This window comes from Panulirus ornatus, chromosome 44, assembly GCF_036320965.1.
Source record: "Panulirus ornatus isolate Po-2019 chromosome 44, ASM3632096v1, whole genome shotgun sequence".
Taxonomy (NCBI): domain Eukaryota; kingdom Metazoa; phylum Arthropoda; class Malacostraca; order Decapoda; family Palinuridae; genus Panulirus; species Panulirus ornatus.
The window spans coordinates 6,673,721-6,694,602 of NC_092267.1; the positions used below are offsets into that span (position 1 = coordinate 6,673,721).

General features: G+C 40.7%; 1 protein-coding gene across 2 annotated transcripts in view; it reads left to right on the forward strand.

Moving 5' to 3' along the window:
- Positions 1 to 20,882, forward strand: part of LOC139762696 (GATOR2 complex protein WDR24-like) — a 133,518-nt gene that overhangs the window by 48,550 nt on the left and 64,086 nt on the right. For both annotated transcript variants that reach the window (XM_071687663.1, XM_071687664.1), the window contains exons 4-9: positions 7,210 to 7,325; positions 7,938 to 8,044; positions 9,814 to 10,030; positions 11,785 to 11,888; positions 15,285 to 15,429; positions 19,614 to 19,777. In XM_071687663.1, the coding sequence (XP_071543764.1) occupies positions 7,210 to 7,325; positions 7,938 to 8,044; positions 9,814 to 10,030; positions 11,785 to 11,888; positions 15,285 to 15,429; positions 19,614 to 19,777 (853 nt within the window). The remainder of the gene's footprint in view (positions 1 to 7,209; positions 7,326 to 7,937; positions 8,045 to 9,813; positions 10,031 to 11,784; positions 11,889 to 15,284; positions 15,430 to 19,613; positions 19,778 to 20,882) is intronic.

A 20,882-nucleotide genomic window follows, 5' to 3' on the forward strand; every position in this document is an offset into this window, starting at 1 on the left:
AGATGAAAGCCAGCAAGGCAGCAGGTTTGGATGGTATTGCAGTGGAATTTATTAAGAAAGGGTGTGACTGTATTGTTGACTGGTTGATAAGGTTATTTGATGTATGTATGACTCATGGTGAGGTGCCTGAGGATTGGCGGAATGCTTGCATAGATCGTACAAAGGGAAAGGGGATAAGAGTGAGTGCTCAAATTACAGAGGTATAAGTTTGTTGAGTATTCCTGGGAAATTATATGGGAGGGTATTGATTGAGATGGTGAAGGCATGTACAGAGCATCAGATTGGGGAAGAGCAGTGTGGTTTCAGAAGTGGTAGAGGATGTGTGGATCAGGTGTTTGCTTTGAAGAATGTATGTGAGAAATACTTAGAAAAGCAAATGGATTTGTGTGTAGCATTTATGGATCTGGAGAAGGCATATGATAGAGTTGAAAGAGATGCTCTGTGGAAGGTTTTAAGAATATATGGTGTGGGAGGCAAGTTGTTAGAAGCAGTGAAAAGTTTTTATCGAGGATGTAAGGCATGTGTACGTGTAGGAAGAGAGGAAAGTGATTGGTTCTCAGTGAATGTAGGTTTGCGGCAGGGGCGTGTGATGTCTCCAAGGTTGTTTAATTTGTTTATGTATGGGGTTGTTAGGGAGGTGAATGCAAGAGTTTTGGAAAGAGGGGCAAGTATGCAGTCTGTTGTGGATGAGAGAGCTTGGGAAGTGAGTCAGTTGTTGTTCACTGATGATACAGCGCTGGTGGCTGATTCATGTGAGAAACTGCAGAAGCTGGTGACTGAGTTTAGTAAAGTGTGTGAAAGAAGAAAGTTAAGAGTAAATGTGAATAAAAGCGAGGTTATTAGGTACAGTAGGGTTGAGGGTCAAGGCAATTGGGAGGTAAGTTTGAATGGAGAAAAACTGGAGGAAGTAAAGTATTTTAGATATCTGGGAGTGGATCTGGCAGTGGATGGAACCATGGAAGCGGAAGTGAATCATAGGGTGGGGGAGGGGGCGAAAGTTCTGGGAGCCTTGAAGAATGTGTGGAAGTCGAGAATATTATCTTGGAAAGCAAAAATGGGTATGTTTGAAGGAATAGTGGTTCCAACAATGTTGTATGGTTGCGAGGCGTGGGCTATGGATAGAGTTGTGCACAGGAGGATGGATGTGCTGGAAATGATATGTTTGAGGACAATATGAGGTATGAGGTGGTTTGATCGAGTAAGTAATGTAAGGATAAGAAAGATGTGTGGAAATAAAAAGAGTGTGGTTGAGAGAGCAGAAGAGAGTGTTTTGAAATGGTTTGGTCACATGGAGAGAATGATTGAGGAAAGATTGACCAAGAGGATATATGTGTCAGAGGTGGAGGGAACGAGAGAAGTGGAAGACCAAATTGGAGGTGGAAAGATGGAGTGAAAAAGATTTTGAGTGATCGGAGCCTGAACATGCAGGAGGCTGAAAGGCGTGCAAGGGATAGAGTGAATTGGAACGATGTGATGTACCGGGGCTAACGTGCTGTCAGTGGATTGATCCAGGCCATGTGAAGCGTCTGGGGTAAACCATGGAAATTTCTGTGGGGCCTGGATGTGGAAAGGGAGCTGTGGTTTCGGTGCATTATTACATGACAGCTAGAGACTGAATGTGAACAAATGTGGCCTTTGTTGTCTTTTCCCAGCGCTACCTCACACACATGAGGGGGGAGAGGGTTGTTATTCCATGTGTGGTGAGGTGGCGATGGGAATAAATAAAGGAAGATAGTATGAATTATGTACATGTGTATATATGTATATGTTTGCGTGTGTATGTATATGTGTACATTGAGATGTATAGGTATGTATATTTGCGTGGGGGGACGTGTATGTATATACATATGTATGTGGGTGGGTTGGGCCATTCTTTCATCTGTTTCCTTACGCTACCTCGCTAACGCAGGGGACAGCGACAGAGCAAAATGAATGAATAAATAAAATGATTCATGGTGAGGTGCCAGAGGATTGGCGGAATGCTTGCATAGTGCCATTGTACAAAGGCAAAGGGAATAAGAGTGAGTGCTCAAATTACAGAGGTATAAGTAAGTTTGTTGAGTATTCCTGGTAAATTATATGGGAGGGTATTGATTGAGAGGGTGAAGGCATGTACAGAGCATCAGATTGGGGAAGAGCAGTGTGGTTTCAGAAGTGGTAGAGGATGTGCGGATCAGGTGTTTGCTTTGAAGAATGTTTGTGAGAAATACTTAGAGAAGCAAATGGATTTGTGTGTAGCATTTATGGATCTGGAGAAAGCGTGTAATAGAGTTGATAGGGATGCTCTCTGTAAGGTACTAAGAATGTATGGTGTGGGAGGCAAGTTGTTAGAAGCAGTGAAAAGTTTTTATCAAGGATGTAAGGCATGTGTACATGTAGGAAGAGAGGAAAGTGATTGGTTCTCAGTGAATGTAGGTTTGCGGCAGGGGTGTGTGATGTCTCCATGGTTGTTTAATTTGTTTATGGATGGGATTGTTCGGGAGGTGAATGGAAGAGTTTTGGAAAGAGGGGCAAGTATGCAGTCTGTTGGGGATGAGAGAGCTTGGGAAGTGAGTTAGTTGTTGTTCGCTGATGATACAGCGCTGGTGGCTGATTCATGTGAGAAACTGCAGAAGCTGGTGACTGAGTTTGGTAAAGTGTGTGAAAGAAGAAAGTTAAGAGTGAATGTGAATAAGAGCAAGGTTATTAGGTACAGTTGGGTTGAGGGTCAAGTCAATATGGTGGTAAGTTTGAATGGAGAAAAACTGGAGGAAGTAAAGTGTTTTAGATATCTGGGAGTGGATCTGGCAGCGGATGGAACCATGGAAGCGGAAGTGAATCATAGGGTGGGGGAGGGTGCAAAAATCCTGGGAGCCTTGAAGAATGTTTGGAAGTTGAGAACATCATCTCGGAAAGCAAAAATGGGTATGTTTGAAGGAATAGTGGTTCCAACAGTGTTGTATGGTTGCGAGGCGTGGGCTATGGATAGAGTTGTGCGCGGGAGGGAAGATGTGCTGGAAATGAGATGTTTGAGGACAATATGTGGTGTGAGGTGGTTTGATCGAGTAAGTAATGTAAGGGTGAGAGAGATGTGTGGAAATAAAAAGGGTGTGGTTGACAGAGCAGAAGAGGGTGTTTTGAAATGGTTTGGTCACATGGAGAGAATGAGTGAGGCAAGATTGACCAAGAGGGTATATGTGTCAGAGGTGGAGGGAACGAGGAGAAGTGGGAGACCATATTGGAGGTGGAAAGATGGAGTGAAAAAGATTTTGAATGATCGGGGCCTGAACATGCAGGAGGGTGAAAGGCGTGCAAGGAATAGAGTGAATTGGATCGATGTGGTATACCGGGGTCGACGTGCTGTCAATGGATTGAACCAGGGAATGTGAAGCATCTGGGGTAAACCATGGAAAGTTGTGTAAGGCCTGGATGTGGAAAGGGAGCCCACACACGCACATATACACACCTATACATTTCAATGTATACAAAAATATGCATATACAGACAAATACATACATACACACGTACATATTCATGCTTGCTGCCCTCACCCATTCCCATTGCCACCCCTCCACACATGAAATGGTACCCCCCCTACCCCCCACACGTGCATGATGTAGCACTAGGAAAAGACAACAAAGGCCACATTCGTTCCTACTCAGTCTCTAGCTGTCATGTATAATGCACCAAAACCACAGCTCCCTCTCCATAATGCACCAAAACCACAGCTCCCTCTCCACATCTAGGCCCCACAAAATTTTCCACAGTTTACCCCAGACACTTCACATGCCCTGGTTCAATCCATTGACAGCACGTCAACCCTGGTATACCACATCATTCCAATTCACTCTATTCCTTGCACACCTTTCACCCTCCTGAATATTCAGGCCCTGATCCCTTAAAATCGTTTATGCTCCATTCTTCCACCTCCAATTTGGTCTCCTACTTCTCGTTCCCTCCACCTCTGACACATACATCCTCTTTGTCAATCTTTCCTCGCTCATTCTCTCCATGTGACCAAACCATTTCAATATACCCTCTTCTTCTCTCTCAACTGCACTCTTTTTATTACCACACATCTCTCTTACCCTTTCATTACTTGCTTGATCAAACCCCCTCACATCACATTTTGTCCTCGATCATCTCATTTCCAACACATCCACCCTCCTCCGCACAACCCTATCTATAGCCCATGCCTCACAACCATATAACATTGTTGGAACCACTGTTTCTTCAAACATAGCCATTTTTTCTTTCTGAGATAATGTTCTTGCCTTTCACACAGTCTTCAACACTCCCAGAATCTTCGCCTCCTCCCCCACCCTGTGACTCACTTCCACTTCCATGGTTCCATTCGCTGCTAAATCCACTCCCAGATATCTAAAACACTTCCCTTCCCCCAATTTTCTCCATTCAAACTTACCTCCCAGTTGACTTGTTCCACAACCCTACTGTACCTAATAACCTTGCTCTTACTCACATTTACTCTCAACCTTCTTCTTTCACACACTTTACCAAACTCAGTCACCAGCTTCTGCAGTTTCTCACCTGAATCAGCCACCAGTGCTGTATCATCAGCGAACAACAGCTGACTCACTTCCCAAGCCCACTCATCCACAACAGACTGTATACTTGCCCCTCTCTCCAAAACTCTTGCATTCACCTCTCTAACAATCCCATCCACAAACAAATCAAACAACAGTGGAGACATCACGCACCCTTGCCACAAATCGACATTCATTGGAAACCAATCACTTCCCTCTCTTCCTACTCGTACACATGCCGTATATCCTCGATAAAAACTTTTCACTGCTCCTAGCAACTTGCCTCCCACACCATATACTCTTAATACCTTCAACAGAGCATCTCTATCAGCTCTGTCATATGCCTTCTCCAGATCCATGAATGCTACATACAAAATCCATTTGTTTTTCTAAGTATTTCTCACATATATTCTTCAAAGCAAACACCTGATCCACACATCCTCTACCACTTCTGAAACCACACTGCTCTTCCCCAATCTGATGCTCTATTCATGCCTTCACCCTCTCAATCAATACCCTCCCATGTAATTTCCCAGGAATACTCAACAAACTTATACCTCTGTAATTTGAACACTCACCTTTATCCCCTTTGCCTCTGTACAATGGCACTATGCATGCATTCTGCCAATCCTCAGGCACCTCACCATGAACCATACATACATTGAATACCTTCACCAACCAGTCAACAACACAGTCATTCCCTTTTTTAATAAATTCCACTGCAATCCCATCCAAACCTGCCTCCTTGCTGGCTTTCATCTTCCACAAAGCTTTCACTTCCTCTTCTCTGTTTACCAAACCATTCTCCCTGACCCTCTCACTTTGCACACTACCTCACCCAAAACACCCTATATCTTCCACTGTATCATCTAACTTATTCAACAAACCTTCAAAATACTCACTCCATCATCCCACATCACCACTACCTATTATTACCTCCCCATTAGCCACTTTCACTGATGTTCCCGTTTGTTCTCTTGTCTTACGCACTTTATTTATCTTCTCCAAAACATCTTTTTATTCTCCCTAAAATTTAATGATACTCTCTCACCCCAACTCTCATATTCCCTCTGTTTCACCTTTTGCACCTTTCTCTTGACCCCTTGCCTCTTTCTTTTATACATCTTTCACTCATTTGCACTATTTCCCTGCAAAAATTGTCCAAATACCTCTCTGTTCTCTTTCACTAATAATCTTGCTTCTTCATCCCACCACTCACTACCCTTTCTAATCTGCCCACCTCCCACAGTTCTCATGCCACATGCATCTTTTGCACAAGTCATCACTGCTTTCCTAAATACATCCCATTCCTCCCCCACTCCCCTTATGTCCTTTGTTCTCACCTTTTTCCATTCTGCACTCAGACTCTCCTTGTACTTCCCCACACAAGTATCCTTCCCTAGCTCACTTACTTTCACCACTCTCTTCACCTCAACATTCTCTTTTCTGAAAACCTCTACAAATCTTCACCTTCGCCTCCTTAAGATAATGATCATACATTCCTCCAGTTGCATCTCTCAGCACATTAACATCCAAAAGTCTCTCTTTCTCACGCCTATCAATTAACACTTAATCCAATAACATTCTCTGACCATCTCTCCTACTTACATACGTATACTTATGTATAGCTCTCTTTTCAAACCAGGTATTCCCAATCACCAGTCCTTTTTCAGCACTGAAATCTACAAGTTCTTCAGCATTTCAACACTGAACACCACATGTCCACTTGTTATTCCCTCAACTGCCACATTACTCACCTTTGCATTCAAATCACCCATCACTATAACCCGGTCTTGTGCATCAAAACTGCTAACACACTCACTCAGCTGCTCCCAAAACACTTGCCTCTCATGATCTTTCTTCTGTTGCCCAGGTGCATAGGCACCAGTAATCACCCATCTCTCTCCCTCCATTTTCAGTTTTACCCATATCAATCTAGAATGTTTCATTTTTTTTTTTTTTTCATACTATTCGCCGTTTCCCGCGATAGCGAGGTAGCGTTAAGAACAGAGGATTGGGCCTTTTTTGGAATATCCTCACCTGGCCCCCTCTGTTCCTTCTTTTGGAAAATTAAAAAAAAAAAAAAAGAGAGGGGAGGATTTCCAGCCCCCCGCTCCCTCCCCTTTTAGTCGCCTTCTACGACACGCAGGGAATACGTGGGAAGTATTCTTAATCCCCTATCCCCAGGAATGTTTCATGTGCTTAATATTTCCTTTTCTGCAGTCTCTGAATTATCTTTAAACATCTCTCTGAATTTTTCTCATATTTTTTTCTGTCAGAGACTGATAAAGCCATACTTTAAAGCACTGCATTACTGCAATCACTGTGCTATTTCTTTGTTCATAATCTTTCAAAATTGATTTCACCCTTTAGTCTCTATATCATTTTTTTTTTCTTTTTTTTTTTTTTTTGCTTTGTCGCTGTCTCCCGCGTTTGCGAGGTAGCGCAAGGAAACAGACAAAAGAAATGGCCCAACCCACCCCCACACACATGCATATACACACATCCACACACGCAAACATACACACCTACACAGCTCTCCATGGTTCACCCCAGACGCCTCACACGCCCTGACTCAATCCACTGACAGCTCGTCAACCCCGGCACACCACACCCTTTAGTCTCTATATCATATTGTATAATAATAACTGTGTTATTATTGATTTTTATTTTTTGAATTTTTCAGATTGTGTCCTTGCAACAGCTTCCACTAACGGGGCTGTTGTCACCTGGAACCTTAATAAATCATCCAGGTCAAAGTTGGATTGTGTTTTCAATGATCATAGTCGGACTGTTCACAAGGCATGTAGTTCTTAGCATTGAGAGTTCTTTGGACTCTGAAATTTGATCATATAATCTCTTTCTTGTGAGTGAATTTTGATGAGAAAGTCATAAAGTGTTTTTCGTAATGATTTTTGAAACGCTGCTTTTGGTATATATTGAAGACTGGATTTCACTACTAAAAGTGATGAATGGCATATGTATTTAATATATTCATATTAGAAGTTAAGGGAGCAAGTTTGATGTGAAGACCAAAAATTATTTTGAAGGATTGGAGTGAAAGTGGTTTTAAGTTATTGAGGCCTGAACATAGTGGAAGGAGATAGGCATGCAAGAGATAGAAAAAATGGAGTGATCTAGTTTGCTGGGGGCAACATGCTGTTACTGGGCTGGGCCAGGGCACAGAAGTGGTCTGGGGTTTGATCTTAGTGCAGTATTGACTGCTAGAGAGTGGATTTGAGCAAATGAGATCATTCTGACTGCTTCTGGTGTTACCTTGGTACACAAGATATGGTGTGCAAGAATGAAAGAGATTTTTTTCATATTTTAGGGATAATATTTGTGTGATATGGTATTTTTAAAAAGTGTTTTTCATATTGAAAGTGGTTTGGGACAAACATAGTCTTTTTACAGGTTAGTTTTCATCCAAGTGAACCACACTTATTGATATCAGGGTCTCATGATGGATTCATGAAGCTGTTTGATCTACGAAGAAGAGAAGCTTCTCAAACATTTACCAGGTTTGAAAATTTTTATTCATTATTTATTTTTATCTATTTTGCTTTGTCGCTGTCTCCCACGTTAGCGAGGTAGTGCAAGGAAACAGACGAAAGAATGGCCCGACCCACCCACATACACATGTATATACATACACGTCCACACACGCAAATATACATACCTATACATCTCAGTGTATACATGTATATACACACACAGACATATACATATATACACATGCACATAATTCATACTGTCTGCCTTTATTCATTCCCATCACCACCTCGCCACACATGGAATATCAACCCCCTCCCCTCCTCATGTGTGCGAGGTAGCACTAGGAAAAGACAACAATGGCCCCATTCGTTCACACTCAGTCTCTAGCTGTCATGTAATAATGCAACGAAACTACAGCTCCCTTTCCACATCCAGGCCCCACAGAACTTTCCATGGTTTACCCCAGATGCTTCACATGCCCTGGTTCAATCCATTGACAGCATGTCGACCCCGATATACCACATCGTTCCAATTCACTCTATTCCTTGCACGCCTTTCACCCTCCTGCATGTTCAGGCCCCGATCACTCAAATCTTTTTCACTCCATGTTTCCATCTCCAATTTGGTCTCCCACTTCTCCTCGTTCCCTCCACCTCTGACACATATATCAGCGCTAACGTGGATTGTTGATTTGAGATTTTTATTCATATTACTTTTTATATTTTGAAAGGTATATGGTAGTATAGTCGAAGGACCAGGAAGGTAGATCGCAGAATAGATTGATAACTGCAGAGATAAATGACAAGTGCTAGAGGTATTTCAGATAAAGATGCTAGAGGAACTATATGTGATTGGGTGCAGTGGGACCATTTTGGGTGCAGAGAAATTATGTGAATGGGAGCTAAGGTCTTTCATGATGAATTGAAGTGTGCAAAGTAAAAGAGTAAGTTCATATATTAGAATGAAAAATTTGTGTTTTGTAATAACACTAGAAGTTGTTTAGGTATTGAGAGTGATAAAGCTGATGTTGAGAACAGATAATGTTACTTGTGCACTTAAGGAAGAGGTGTGGTAATAAGAAGAGTATGATTGAAAGAACTGAAAAGGGTGTTCTGAAATGGTTTGAACATACAGAGAGAATGAGTGAGGAGAGGTTGACAAAGAGGTTGTATGGATCTGAAGTGGAGGGGACACAGGGATGGGGGAGACTATATTGAGGATAGAGGAATGAACTAGAATATAAATTTTGAGGGCTTGGGGCTTGAGTATGCAGGAGGGTGAAAGGCCTGCATGGAATAAGGATGAATTGGAGTGATGTGGTGTAAAGGAGGTGATGTGCTGTCATTGGACTGAACCAGGGCATTTGATGCACCTGTGGGAACCACGGAAAGGTCTCTAGGGCCATGTTATGGATAGGGAGCTGTGGTTTTGATGCATCACACGTGACAACCATACACTGGATGTGAGCAAGTGCAGTCTTTCTTTGATAGTTGCTGATACTACCTCACAAATATGAGAAATGGCATCAAATAAGAAAGAAAATGAAAGAAAACTTTTCAATGTGTAATATTTATGGTACTCACCTCATAGACAGGTCCTTAACAGGTGTATCTGTGGTCTTATATTTATCTACAAACAGAAGTTTCTTATACTTCAAACATTGTTTTCTCTTTTATATGAACTAAATATTTCAACCACAAACAAAAATTTCTTGTACTTCAAAAATTATTTTTTCTATGATATGAACTTCAGTTGTTATACTGGTTGTACTGAGTGACTGCCTTATAACTTGCAGCAATGCGGAGAGTGTCAGAGATGTACAGTTCAACCCCCATCATAATATGACCTTCTGTGCAGTTTCTGAAAATGGAAATGTGCAGCTCTGGGACATGAGGAGGGCTGATCGTGTGGAGAAGCAATTTACTGCCCATGGTGGTCCTATTTTTGCCCTTGATTGGCATCCTGAAGTAAAAACATGGATTGCTACTGCAGGGAGAGATAAAACAATAAAGGTGTCCCAGTCTTTCCATTAGGTTTTAAAGGAACTAAGTATTAATTGTGTATTCTTATCAGTTTGCAGAACCTTGATACAATAATGCACTCTCTTGGATAAGAAGAGATCATGGAACTATGATTGATTTAGTTGCTTTTTCTTGTTCATGAGGAAATTTTTTTGAGCATACAGGGAAAAATACGTCGTGATAGTCTAGTCACCTTCATCAGTGGGATCTATGTGTTATTTTTTCTCTATTTTCTTGCTGCCTTGACCTTTATGTTGAATGAATGCTTTAACCTGCTGTATGTGATATTGCTAAGGGCTTGCTATGATTGTAGGGGATATTCCTCACCCCCCCTTTTTTTGTTTCATAAATACAATTATTTTCAGAGGGATCCCTTGAGAACCTATGATTAGCTTTTTAAGAATTTTTGCCTCAGAAGAACATGAAAGTAAAAGAAACAGGAATAAAAGTGTAAGAATTTAAAAGAAAGCTTCCAATATATGGTCTCTTATGGCATGACAAATGAATCCCTGCTTTCTTCTTGATGTCCACATTACGCTTCCCCTTTAGACAACAGCTGGCTCAGAGTTTATACTTAAAGATGGCCACCAAGTAATTAGGTAGAATGAAAGCACCCTCATTGAAATTGATTATCCACATATTTAGTGTAGGTAGTTGTTGGTAGAAAGCCAACGATCAGGGAGATATATTACTAGTACTATCCGCCTGGGTATCAGGAGGTTTAGTGATGGCTGCATAGTGAGCCAGCACTTTAGGAGTTAAGTCGCATTCCTATGACCCAGATTGCTGTCATTTCTTTTTTGCCTCACCCACACGTGGACTACTGGCATTCTGTTCTGTCCACAAAAATACAATCTCTCCTTGTCATACAAAACCTAACTCACATAGCTCATTCTTCTTAACTTTAGATAGCACTAGCACTAGCTCTGCTTTCTGGCAAAATAGTAGGAGCAATAGATAGAAGCAGTAGTTAGGAACATTTAGGTAGAAACTTTAGGTAGAAGTAGTCAGGAGGAACATTAGGTAGGAGCCTCTGCAAATGCTGCATGAGAGTTGCCCTCTGCCAGTGACCTATAAAGGTTGAAGCACTTTAGGCTACAAAGCTGCAGTGGAGTTCACTAGTTATGGAGACTTCTGTTGTAGCTACCCCCTTGAGATGGGGAACAGAGGTGAAAGAACAAATAAAGGATGTATGGTTTAGAGTGATTTGAGTATGAGTGATGATGGAATTGCATGAGGACTGCTGAAAGCACTGTGTTGTATACTTGATAAGGAAGGATGGACTAAGGTATAGAAGGGAATTTTAGAACATTGTATGGAATGGAATACAAATACAAAGGAATTCAAACAACAACAGACTATTGTCCCTTTAGGCTGTTTGTAATAAAGGAAGATATGAGAAACTCATAGTCATGTAAAAGTAGAAAAGCATACAGATACAGAGTGAAAAACCTGCAAACTGTCACTCTGACTAATTTTTTGAAAACCGTGCTGAGAGTTGTTTATTTGGTAGTACTCCAAATGCTTTACAATTTTGTCTCAAACGATGGTTTCCATAAGTTTCCTTTAGTGTAGCCTCATTTGCAGCATAGCTAGAAGAGATGTGCTGCTATCATTCAGTACGGTATTATATGTTTATTTCTTTTCTGTACAAATTTTGAACTTGAAAATTGATGTTCAAGATTGTAAATCATATGTATGTTCCTTTATATTTTTTTTCTTATTCTGATAACTGTATTAAACAGGTGTGGGACTTGAATGAGATTCCTACAGTATGCAATACAATTCAGACAATTGCATCCGTTGGTCGAGTGAAATGGAGGCCCAACACCAAATATCACATCGCCAGGTTAGTGTTATTTTTTGAGAACTTAATGAAATGAAATTTATACTTTAGTTGGAATGATACACCAGTCAGAAATAGGATTTTACAGATTATTACAAGGGCCACCCCTTTTGATTTAAAGAGATGGGATATAGGTGAGTTGCTCTTGGTTGTCCATGGAAGAACCACTTTGCAATGTGAGATTATCAGAACCTGCCTGCACTGATACATCATAAGTATTAAGTCACTTGTACCATGGCTGTATGATCATCAGTGAACGGAAAAGAACCTTTTATCCCAAAGAAGCCCTCCTTCCCTTGTTTGTGTATGGAATGCAGCTTTGCAGTTGCAGGAGTTCCCTGAAAGAGATCATAGTGTTACATAATGAAAATAATAATTTACTTTTTTCATATGCAATTGTTTTTCCCAGCATTGACAGCCTGTCAGTGGATTGAACCAGGGCATGTGAAGTGTCTGGGGTAAACCATGGAAAGTTTTGTGGGGCCTGGATGTGGAAAGGGAGCTGTGGTTTCAGTGCATTATACTTGACATCTAGAGACTGAGTGTGAACGAATGTTGCCTTTGTTGTCTTTTCCTAATGCTACCTCGCATGCGTGTGGGGGAGGGGGTTGTTATTTCATGTGTGGTGGGGTGGCGATGGAAATGAATAAAGGCAGCAAGTATGAATTATGTACATGTGTATATATGTATATGTCTGTGTATGCATTTATGGATCTGGAGAAGGCATATGATAGAGTTGATAGAGATGCTCTGTGGAAGGTATTAAGAATGTATGGTGTGGGAGGCAAGTTGTTAGAAGCAGTGAAAAGTTTTTATCGAGGATGTAAGTCATGTGTACGAGTAGGAAAAGAGGAAAGCGATTGGTTCTCAGTGAATGTTGGTCTGTGGCAGGGGTGTGTGATGTCTTCATGGTTGCTTAATTTGTTTATGGATGGGGTTGTTAGGGAGGTAAATGCAAGAGTTTTGGAAAGAGGAGCAAGTATGCTGTCTGTTGTGGATGAGAGAGCTTGGGATGTGAGTCAGTTGTTGTTTGCTGATGATACAGCACTGGTGGCTTATTCGTGTGAGAAACTGCAGAAGCTGGTGACTGAGTTTGGTAAAGTGTGCGAAAGAAGAAAGCTGAGAGTAAATGTGAATAAGAGCAAGGTTATTAGGTACAGTAGGGTTGAGAGACAAGTCAATTGGGAGGTAAGTTTGAATGGAGAAAAACTGGAAGAAGTGAAGTGTTTTAGATATCTGGGAGTGGATTTGGCAGGGGATGGAACCATGGAAGTGGAAGTGAATCATAGGGTGGGGGAGGGGGCGAAAGTTCTAGGAGCGTTGAAAAATGTGTGGAAGTTGAGAACGTTATCTTGGAAAGCAAAAATAGGTATGTTTGAAGGAATAGTGGTTCCAACAATGTTATATGGTTGTGAGGCGTGGGCTATAGATAGAGTTGTGCAGAGGAGGATGGATGTGCTGGAAATGAGACGTTTGAGGACAATATGTGGTGTGAGGTAGTTTGATCGAGTAAGTAATAACAGGGTAAGAAAGATGTGTGGTAATAAAAAGAGTGTGGTTAAGAGAGCAGAAGAGGGTGTTTTGAAATGGTTTGGTCACATGGAGAGAATGATTGAGGAAAGATTGACAAAGAGGATATATGTGTCAGAGGTGGAGGGAACGAAGAGAAGTGGGAGACCAAATTGGAGGTGGAAAGATGGAGTGAAAAAAGATTTTGAGTGATCAGAGCCTGAACATGCAGGAGGGTGAAAGGCGTGCAAGGAATAGAGTGAATTGGAATGATGTGGTATACCAGGGTCGACATGCTGTCAGTGGATTGAACCAGGGCATGTGAAGCGTCTGGGGTAAATCATGGAAAGTTTTGTGGGGCCTGGATATGGAAAGGGAGCTGTGGTTTCGATGCATTATACATGACAGCTAGAGACTGAGTGTGAGTGAATGTGGCCTTTGTTGTCTTTTCCTAGTGCTACCTCGTGCACATGCCGGGGGAGGGGGTTGTCATTTCATGTGTGGCAGAATTGGCGACGGGAATGAATAAGGACAGACAGTATGAATTATGTACATGTGTATATATGTGTATGTCCGTATGTCTATTTATATGTATACGTTGAGATGTATAGGTATGTATATTTGCGTGGTGGACGTGTATGTACATACATTTGTATATGGATGGGTTGGGCCATTCTTTCATCTGTTTCCTTGTGCTACCTCGCTAATGCATGAGAAAGTGACAAAGTATAATAAAAAAAAGGTAGCATCGAAAACAAAGGAATAGGGGCCTCATGTGCATATATCCACTCACTTGCTCTCATTCATATTCCATGATTTACCTTCTCTGCCTCAAAAACCATAAGCCATAGTTCAGACTATTGACAGCAGGTCACTCCCTCATCACTGATTCGGTTTACCCTCTTATTTGCATGTCTTGCAATCTCTAGGTTATTCAGGCCTTGATACCCTAAACCCTTTTCTATTCAATCTTTCTGTCTCCTCCTCAGTCTCCCACTCCCACTATGCATATATCCACTCTTGCTGCTCATCCATAATGAATTGAAACTAGTATCTACCATCCACAGCCAACCCCAGAAAATATTCCATGATTTACCTATAGCATAAAGCTTTGAAACTTGATTGTAGATTTCACAGAACCTTCTATAGTGATGGTTTCTACTTTGGTTATAAAAGTCTTCTTAATTTACATTCTCAAAGAACTGATAAATCAATAACTAGAAAGATATGGGTTTATCAACAATTCTAAGCTGTAAGCCATACTTCAGCTTTTCACTCTCTCGCATACTACAGTGATGCGGATCACCCTATTATTTGCATGTCTTGCACCTTCCAGAAATTGTGAATTAGGTGAGAGTATGGCAGATAACCCTTATCAGAAGGTTGAGAAAGGTTAAGGAACACTTGATGGAGGAAGAAAATATTTTGGTACGAACAGAGTGGTTTACCCATGTCAGAAACAGTGCCAAGACTCTGGTTGGTTAAAGGAATTTTAAAACCAGATAATAAACAATCAGATAATTACAGGTGATTCCATAATAAGTTTCTCTTATAAGGTTAACAGAGATGATTTCATAATTGATGAGATGATAAGTAATCCTGTTTGAAGCATTAAAGATATTACAGAAAACTTTGGATACATGTGTGCATGTAATCTCAGCTAATTATTACAACTTTCTTCCACCATATTTCTCCAAACTAATCAGATTATGTTTGTAATAAAGTTGATTATATACAGCTTGAAATTATTTGAAGTTGATAACACCATTCATAGGCAGGATCTTATTTTACATTTTGTTTTAACACATAGGTGAATTACATATTTTTGTAGTGATGTTTCTTGGTAAATTTTAATGTAGAAATTGATGTTCTGTGCTTTTATTTGTTTAGCTCTGCTTTGTTATGGGACTGTAGTATCAATGTATGGGATATACGACGGCCATACATACCACTTGCTGCCTTTAATGAGCACAAGAATCTGACAACAGGCATCTGTTGGCGAGCTGATCCAAACAACTTGCTTTCTGTTGGAAAGGTAGGTAAAAGTGTAGTTGTCAAGAAAGGGCAACATTGCTTTCATATCTCAATATCATATTCCTTTTCTTTCTGAATGTGTAAGAAAAGGAAACTATTGGGCTCACAATCCAGTGGATGGCACAGCTAGGTGCAGCATAAGAATTCTGACGTATTGTAAAGATTTACATTCATTTGCCATGTATAATCCTTCAGAGCTCATCCAAAAATTCAACACCTTGAGCTTAGTGCATGTGTGCCTTACCCTCCAGCATTGTAGCAGCCAGGTAGCCCCCTAACAATTTTAGGAATGTGAAATCATCAGGATGGCTGTCTTACAAGCAGACAGTAGTCCCTTTACAGTACCTAAAGGAAACTCTTTAGAAGTTGTGAAAACCTGATTGCTTGTGATGAATAGCATAGATTTTGAATGATAAAAGATGTCATGAAGCATGGTCCATTGGTCAAGACTAGAGAAAAGAAAAACCTGATTGTCAGGGATGAATAGCATAGATTTTGAGTGATATTAGCTGTCATGAAGCATGATCCATCGGTCAAGACTGTAGAGAAAAGAAAATAAGTAATGAAAACTAAAATTATTTCTCTAGTTGTAATAGGTTAAGATTCAATATTTTCCTAACCTGTAGTATCTGCTTATGAGCCTGGCTCTTGTGGCAATTATTACTTCGTTGTGTTTATGAAATGCTTACACCTCCAGATTCAGCTGATTAATGAGTGTTGATTAAGTGATGTTATAGCATAGTGTAGACTTTATGGCTTATTTTGACAAGTTCATTGGTAGCATAGATCTTATGTGCTTGGCTGCACAACTGAGATAAAAGCTTGATCCAATTTGCACAAGAAAAGCAGAATGTCAAGTGGAATATGCAGGGATCGAAAGAGGGCAAATAAGAGATGGTGAGAGAAAGTATAAGAAAGTTTCAGGGGGAATAAGATGTTTAAGAAGCAGGTGAATAGTGTGGAAAGAACAAGAAAACAGTTAGGAGCAGATGCAGGAATAGCAACAGACAAAGAAGAGGTAAAAAGGAGGTGGAGTGAATATACTGAAGGACTGGTGATTGTATTAGATGAAAATGTGAAAGATGTGGTGTGTATGAGCTGTGGAGATCTGCAGAATGAGACTCATGAGTCTTTGTGAATGATTTGGGTAAAAGAGAGTGAAAGCTGTGTATAAGATTGAACGTGGCAAAGTTGAAGGAGTGGATGTGATTACATTTGAATTTCATAAGAAAGAGGTTGACATATTTTGATTAGTTGGTCAGAAGTTTTGTTGTATGTACAGCTGAGAGAGAAGTACATGAGAATTAATGTAACACCTGTATAGTACCATAAGAAAAAAGAGCCAAGGGGGATAGAGGTGAATTCTTGGATTACAGAGTGCACATACTTGGTAGATTGTATGGGTGAGTGGTGATTGAGATGGTGGTAAAGGAAGTGTGGATCAGGTGTTTGAGGAATTTATGTGAGAAATACGTACAGAAAGAGTGGAATTTTTTACATTTGCAGATGCGAAGAAAGTGCATGATAAAGTTGATAGGAGATGCTTTGTGGAAAGCACTGAGTGAATGGTGTAGAAGGAAAGCTACTAGAAGCAGTGAGGAGTTGTTGAGAGAGTAGGCATGTGTTAGAGTAGGAAGGGGAAAGGTTGAGTGGTTAATGCTAATGACTACACAAGATTGCCCCTTGGGAACTTCATTTAGCAGGGTTTATGATGTAAATTTCATTTAGTGGGGTTTATGAAGTAAATCTCTCTGTATGTACTCAAGTGTTCTTCTCTGTGTTTATTCAGGATATACTTATCTCTCTTCTATAGCCTTTTAAGCGTTATCAAAGTCAAAATGTTTTAGCATTCAGAGGAGTTTGTCTCTGTGGCCTCGTGTACCTCAGCAATTCATCTTGAAACTTCCATCTTAATGGCCCACAGTGCTTGGAGATGAATAAATGTGTTACCTTGCAATGTCAGTGAATAAAAGCTGCTCCTTTTGACCAATGAAAAATGGAAAAATCATGTTGATCACCAGAGATTCTGAGGAGACTATCTCTTAGTTTCCAGGAATCTTTCACAGTTGGAAACATCTCTACCTAGATTTAGATGTTTTTATTTTGTAAATCCATTATTTCCTAGAAAGTAGAGGTCATGAATTCAGGAAGATATCCTCCACAGTTGGTCTTGAGAAACATTCCCTTGTAGGAGATTATGAGGGAGGTCCTCAGAGCTTTTCTAACATGTCCATCAGTGGTATGTTCTCAAGGTATCAAGGGTTTAACTGGTATAGCCTTGGGGTTGGCATTGTAAGGCCAGAAGGACCCTAGTGTGTCAAGGTAATTCTGAAAGCAGGGTTCTTACTGTACTTGGTCTCTTAATGAAGTTTTTTCTTTAACCCTTGTCTGTGTTGGTATGCTTTCATGGCTCACAGGATAAACTGACACTTCCTGCCTGTGTACCAGTGTAGCTGCAACAAGCTTTTGCCATAGCAAAGGTAGCACAGTGTTCACCACTTGACTTATGTGTTTGCAGACAACATTTCTATGTACTGGCTCTCCTCATCCCAGACTTATTTTGCTTGTTGTATAATGCTGTTTTTTTTAGCAGCTACTCCTTTAGCAGTTATCTATTCAAGGTTCATCCAGTATTGTCTTCAAGCATGATTGTAATCTTATTTTGAATGTTTCTCATTTATCTTGTGAAGTTTTGCTGTGTTGTCTTTTTTTTTTTTTTCTTTTGCTTTGTCGCTGTCTTCTGCGTTTGCGAGGTAGCGCAAGGAAACAGACGAAAGAAATGGCCCAACCCACCCCCATACACATGTATATACATACGTCCACACACGCAAATATACATACCTACACAGCTTTCCATGGTTTACCCCAGACGCTTCACATGCCCTGATTCAATCCACTGACAGCACGTCAACCCCGGTATACCACATCGATCCAATTCACTCTATTCCTTGCCCTTCTTTCACCCTCCTGCATGTTCAGGCCCCGATCACACAAAATCTTTTTCACTCCATCTTTCCACCTCCAATTTGGTCTCCCACTTCTCCTCGTTCCCTCCACCTCTGACACATATATCCTCTTGGTCAGTCTTTCCTCACTCATTCTCTCCATGTGCCCAAACCATTTCAAAACACCCTCTTCTGCTCTCTCAACCACGCTCTTTTTATTTCCACACTTCTCTCTTACCCTTACGTTACTTACTCGATCAAACCACCTCACACCACACATTGTCCTCAAACATCTCATTTCCAGCACATCCATCCTCCTGCGCACAACTCTATCCATAGCCCACGCCTCGCAACCATACAACATTGTTGGAACCACTATTCCTTCAAACATACCCATTTTTGCTTTCCGAGATAATGTTCTCGACTTCCACACATTCTTCAAGGCTCCCAGAATTTTCGCCCCCTCCTCCACCCTATGATCCACTTCCGCTTCCATGGTTCCATCCGCTGTCAGATGCACTCCCAGATTTCTAAAACTCTTTGTCTTTATCTTGTTTAATTCATTGTTCTTTACTGGTTACCATATAACACAGCAGTATTCAGTAGGGAGATACAAGATTTGCTTTATGAAAAAACTTTCCTCCCAGTAGCATTTTCTCTGTTATGTTCTCTGCCCTTCTGTCCTATCTGTCAAAAACTATTGCCTAGCTAACATAACCATCATCAGATTAATGTTTGTTTTCCAAGAATATTGAGGGTTATCTCTGCCGATTTTGTGTGTTTCCTTGTGTTACCTTGCTAACGCGGGAGACAGCAACAAAGTATAACGAATAGATATATAATCTCTGCCGATGACCTGTGGATGATGATATGTGTTACCTTGCTAACGCGGGAGACAGCAACAAAGTATAATGAATAGATATATAATCTCTGCCGATGACCTGTGGATGATGATATCCTTGCTTAGCGGAGGCCATTGATTGGTCAGACAGAACTGGGCCAAGCCACTCAACTGACCACTTATCAGTTGATTAACTAAGGATGAGAGGTATTGACCTCACAAGCAAGTATAGTTTTAAGAGGTTTAAAAACCTGAGAGATGAGAGGTATTAACCTCACAAGCCAGGTATAGTATTAAGAGGTTTCAAACCCCCGAGATCTGAGGTATCTATTGTGACTTGCAGAATACCACCCTGGAAAGATATAGTTTTTCACATTTCAAAACCTACATTTTTTGCAGGATTGTACCTTGATCCATCATTCCTTCCAAGATGCAACACGACCTATGGAAGAGGTTAATCCTGCAGCCTTAGGAATTAGTATTTATGGTAACATCACCAATGCCACAAGGATTAAAGAAGACTATGAACCCTCTGGGTCTCTTGCCAAGTTATCAATGTTCAGGTAAATTTTCATTTCAAAATGTATGGAAATGCATCTGCTCATACTCAGAGAATATGTTAACCTCATATCAAGCATTACTATCATTCAGGATCTTTATAAGATGCTTTAGTTGCATCTTCATTGTATCATCAAACATAATCTCATTACCTAATGTATCTGCAAGGGGCCTCTTCATGGTTTATCCCAAGGAAGGATTTGTTTTGATGATTTGTAAAGCACTAGAAATTAATGGTTATTTAGTGTTTTTTGTGTGAAAAAGATATTTATTTTCTCTCATGCTTGTTTGCTTCCTGCTTGAGTAGTGTCCTGAGCAGATGACAGAGCCTTAAAGGGAGAAAGACCCTCATTTGTCTCTTTTACGTGTTCCCTCATTTGAAGATTAACATAGGAGGGGAGGATTTCCCGCCCCGCAACCTCCTGCTTCCTCTCCCCACTCCAATCTCATTTTGCTGCCCTCTTTGACATGCAGGAGGTACATGGGCAGTGTTCTGTCTCACCTATTCCTAGGGATAAGTATTGATATTGTACATCAGCAATCTTTTTATTTTCTTTCATATTTGTTTGCTTTAGTTAGTGAGGCAGTGCCAGGAATAGCTGAAGAAAAGGCCTCATTTACTGATATCCATTCTCTTGCAGTCATTTTTAATGCACTGAAACCACAACTCCCTTGACAACCAGGCCTGACACCTTTCTGTGACTTTCTCTTGGCTACTTCATATGCCCTGATTCAGTCCATTAACAGCATGTTGCTCCAGTTCACTCTATCCCATTTATGCCATTCACCCTCCTGCATGTTCAGGCCCCAACCACTCAAAATCTTACTCATTCCATCCTTCCATCTCCAATTCAGTCTTGCTCTTCATCTTGTTCCCACCAATTTTCATATGTTTATCCTCTTTGTCAACCTCTCCTCACTCATTCCCATTATTTCAACTTTCTCAGTCGCACTCTTATTACTACACCTCTCTCTTACCCTTTTTATTTATTGGATCATCCCTCCTCCTAATGCATATTGTCCACAGACATTTCATTTCCAGAACATTCACACTCCTCTGGATATTCTCAATTGCAGTCCATGCCTAACATCCACACAACATTGTTGGGA